The sequence below is a fragment of the Pinus tabuliformis genome, chromosome 3_2, assembly GCF_031772625.1.
Source record: "Pinus tabuliformis cultivar Carrire ecotype Pingquan chromosome 3_2, CPIR1, whole genome shotgun sequence".
NCBI lineage: Eukaryota > Viridiplantae > Streptophyta > Pinopsida > Pinales > Pinaceae > Pinus > Pinus tabuliformis.
The window spans coordinates 916,245,878-916,250,091 of NC_142302.1; the positions used below are offsets into that span (position 1 = coordinate 916,245,878).

At 41.3% G+C, this 4,214-nt stretch overlaps 1 protein-coding gene across 1 annotated transcript; it reads left to right on the top strand.

The window, feature by feature from the left end:
• The first annotated feature begins 2,612 nt into the window (after nt 1-2,612).
• LOC149183609 (uncharacterized) lies at nt 2,613-3,179 on the top strand. Its single transcript, XM_089415009.1, has one exon. The coding sequence runs from the start codon at nt 2,613-2,615 to the stop codon at nt 3,177-3,179; it is 567 nt and encodes a 188-aa protein (XP_089271135.1).
• Nucleotides 3,180-4,214: the final 1,035 nt, after the last annotated feature.

Below are 4,214 nucleotides of genomic sequence, written 5' to 3' on the forward strand. Positions count from 1 at the left end.
AGGTCTAGATCTAAGAGGCCACAGCAAGACTAGTTCACTTTCGTTATGGGAAACTGTAAATGAAGTAAGAAATACAAAAAGAACAATCACAGTTTCTTTATACAACCGAGGCGGAATAATGGCAAAGAAAGGTAGTTTCAGATGGGTACACAGGTTGATAACAGGCTGCAAAAACAATACTGAAAACTGGGCAACAGAAGGCAGGGAACCCCAGCTGCACAATGCAAAACTGGTTCAGCGCAGGCTCTGCACTGTCAGTTTGACATTCAACGCAGGTAGTCCCTTCGGGACCTGCGTTGAAATGCAGAGAGCCTTCACTGCAGTGGCGCTGAAGAGAAAACTCTCGTTTCTCTCAGATTCCGGGTCACAGATTGCTCAAAAATCAACTGTTTTAGGCCAAATCAGAGGCTATCAATCAAGTACACACTAGAGGATGATTAAAGGAAGATGAAGACTATCACAAAGAGCTATTTAGAGTCCTTGTGGATCAGCTCTTCAAATCATAAACATGCCCAGAACTGAGCTAGAGTAGCTGCCCTCTACTTTGCATTCGAAGGATTCAAATGCAGTTCGATTCGGTACTCCCTTTGTTTAGGAAATGAATAGCAAGAAACACAAGCTACCAACAAGATACGATCCCCAGTGGAGTCGCCAGTTTGTTGTTGGGAAAAGTATCCAATACGGAATGACCCTATCCCACTCTAAGGGTGATAGATCCTTAGCAACAATCAAAACAAAGCTATCTAAGATTTCTTCTTTATGACATGCAAAAGGGGAAAGAAAGAGATCCACTCACTGATGTCTTTCGCGAATGGCCGATCCAATCTTCTCTCCTTGCTGCTTGCTCCCAGCTCCTTGTCTTCTCACGGGCCCAGCTACACAAGATCCTGCAAACAATACAAGAAAAGGAAACTACAAGAAGCATGCATTCATAATTGATTCAAGGATTAGAATAAATCAAATACGCAAGTAAAACAATACATCATTGAAACACATGCGAATAGAAGAACCTCAAATTCTTTATTAATGGAAGAAAGTAAGGTTCAGGTGGTGATACAACCATAAGAGGCCCAATCCAGCATCACCTTCCCGACGGAAAGAAATCTCCTCTTCACCTCCTTCAAGCAATCACCCAATAATCCCAACTGTAAACCAACAGCAATTCTTTGCACAAAATTACGGCCTCCCGATCCCATGGGATGAGATCCTTATATAGAGTTTTGGAGTGAAGATGAGTTAGCTTGATGTGTGACTAGTGTCCTCTTCAACTCCAGTTGTTCTTTAGTTCTTGAGTCCACTTGGAGATCCTACCTTCCACTTGGAGTTTTAGAACCTCTTACTCATCACTAGGCGAATCCTTTGATCCAAGTGTCATTTTGGAAGCTTCCTGGGCACTGACACATTGAGGAAAGATTCCTCCACATGTCCAAACTCGCTCAGCGCAGGTAGCCTTTGTTGAAGTTGACATTCAGCGCAGGTAGACCATGGAGCAGTTGACATTCAGCGCAGATGCTCAGTGGAGCAGTTGACATGATCCAGAATTGACTTGTTTTTGAGTGTTTTTTCAGTGGAGAACTGATTTGAAGTGCTGTGGTTTGCTGACCTTGTTCCTCTAGGGGTAGGAACAACATGTTTAGGGACTTTGGATCCCTTAGATTATTGACATTTCATGCTTCATGCTGTAAGGCACAAAAATGTCTATAACATGGAGGATCATCACTACAGAAAATTTGTGGACTGTTGTGATCAAAAGGAAATATATAGATCCATTGACACCGCTAGATTGGATTAGATTGCCGCAAAAGTCATCCAAAAACTCCTCGGTGGTCTGGAAAGCAGTGGTTGCATCTGTTAACATCATAGAAAAAGGTTTGGCATGGCTTGTGGGAGATGGAACACAGGTCCGTTTGGGGCAAGATCCCTGGATAGGCTGTTCAGAGGGATTTACCTTATCTCAGGGATTGGTTACAACTTTAAAAGACAGGGGTCTTCTTACTCTAAATCAGGTAGCTGATCCTGGGGCTTCTTCTATATGGAATCAAGGGTGGCTTCAAGGAAGAGACTTAAACTTGGTTGATGACAGATTGGAGGAATGGGGCAGGTATATTAGGGACCTTCTCAACTCCTCTATCAGGCTTTCTGATTCTTCGGATAAGCTAAAATGGGTTTTTGCTCAGAATGGTTTTTAATCTCCAAAAGCCAGTTATAAATGGATAATGTCTCAAAACGGTTGGGAGATCCCAAATTGGTGGGCTAAATCATTATGGAAGTTAAAAGGACCAGCTAAATCCAAATTGTTCTTCTGGTGTGTCCTACTCCAGAAAGTGCCTACCTGGGATTTCCTTCAAAGAAGAGGTAGGATTGGTCTTGGCAGACGTCCTCTGTGTAAAGACAGTGCTGAAACAGCTCAACATCTTTTTCTCCTCTGCCCTTTTAAGTCCAGCCTTTGGGCCGAAATGCTAAACATGATAAAGGTCCCATTCAGATGGGAAGGGCAGGTGCTTTCTGAGGCCTGGCAGAGATGGTGAAATGACTCCTCAAACGACAGAGAAAGAACCATTCCTTTACTCATCACATGGGGGACTTGGCTAGCTAGAAATCAAGCTATTTTCATGGATTCGGTCTTCCCTATTGGAAGACTTGCAGCAGAAGGAGCAACCATTTTTGAAAGCATTCCTATTCCTCAGGCTTCTTTTCCTTCCAGAGCTGTGGTTCAAGAACTCATTAGCTATTCTAAGCCGTGGGCTTACTTCGATGGGGCTTCGGACATTAATGGTCGATGTGGCGCTGGTTTGATCATCCACTTTTCAAAGGAGAAGGTTGTCAAAGCATCAATAGGTCTGGGGCATGGCTCAAACAATTTTGCCGAATTAAAAGCCCTTCATCTCCTTCTCAGCTGGCTCATTTTTAGAAATGTGAGAGAAGCTCAGATCTTCGGGGATTCCATGAATGTCGTGAAGTGGTTTAACGGGGCTCAGCGTTGCAGCAATCTTACTCTGTTTTCTCTGTTCAGAGAAGTTTCTCGCCTTAGGAGTCGCTTCATGGAGGTCTCTCTTAGTCACATTTACAGAGAAAGGAATTTTGACGCGGATCGTCTCTCTAAAGCAGGCGTTGAGCTGGAGATGGGGATATGGTTGGTCTCGGAGGTAGAAAACGGGGTGGTTCGATCTGTCAAATAACCCAACTTTGTTTAACTTAATATTCCATTTCTTCGGCCTTGTAAATAATTCGTTTTTGTTTCTTCCCTTCGTTATGTTTTTCTCCCCTCTGTTTTTTCCTGGCGTTTTCTTGGGCCGTTTTCCCCATTGGTGGAAGCCTGGGCAGCGTTTAGTTTTCCTCTTTTTCTCTGTTCGCCCGAATCCTTTTAGTCTTTACTGTGGATTCTGTGGTCTTCATATTAGGCCGGGTGGCGGTTGCTTCCGCGTGAACCTGCTTCCTGCGAAGAGTGGGTTTTTGGTTGAAGTTCTTTGCTCGTGGTAGCTCGTTTTTTTCAGCGAGCGGCCTTATCAGTCGGCTGAGACTTCTCTACCTTTAAATGCTGGTGGATACAGTCTCGGGTTTTGCTTACATATAATATGTAATCCCTTTTTTAATAAAAGGAAGGTTTTTTCTGTGGAAAAAAAAAATATAACAAGCCACGAGAGGAATCAAATCTCTTGAGGTGCAAAACTCATTTTTGAGTGCAAAACTTGAGGAAAGGTTTCTACCTCGAGAAATTTTATCCCTCTTGGCACTTGATAGATCCGGAGTTAACATGGATCTAAGCTGGTTTCAGTTGTGTGAGGCCAAATAAAATCTAATGAACAGATGATTGATTTTATCAATAATATGTAAAATCATCTAATATTAATATAATATGACAAATATGTCTCAGATTAATCTAGTCATTTTAATTTTAAATTTTCTTAGTTACCTTAGGTTGTTGAGATGATAAATATTTTGATTAACTTTAATGATGAAAAATGATGAAATTAAAATTTTGAATGTAGTGTTGAATGATAGAAAATGTGAATAATAAGAACATAGTAAATTACAAATAGGTGACTAATCTCAAACTATTTTCTTCTACTAATTTTATTGTCACCCTTGTTACTTTTTTCGTCTTTCCATATCGATTATATGAAAAGGATAGGTTAAATCATAAACCATTTAAATATTTAGCTCGAGATATTATAGTAAACATCATACTTTGTTCCTCTTTCTCTCGAATATTA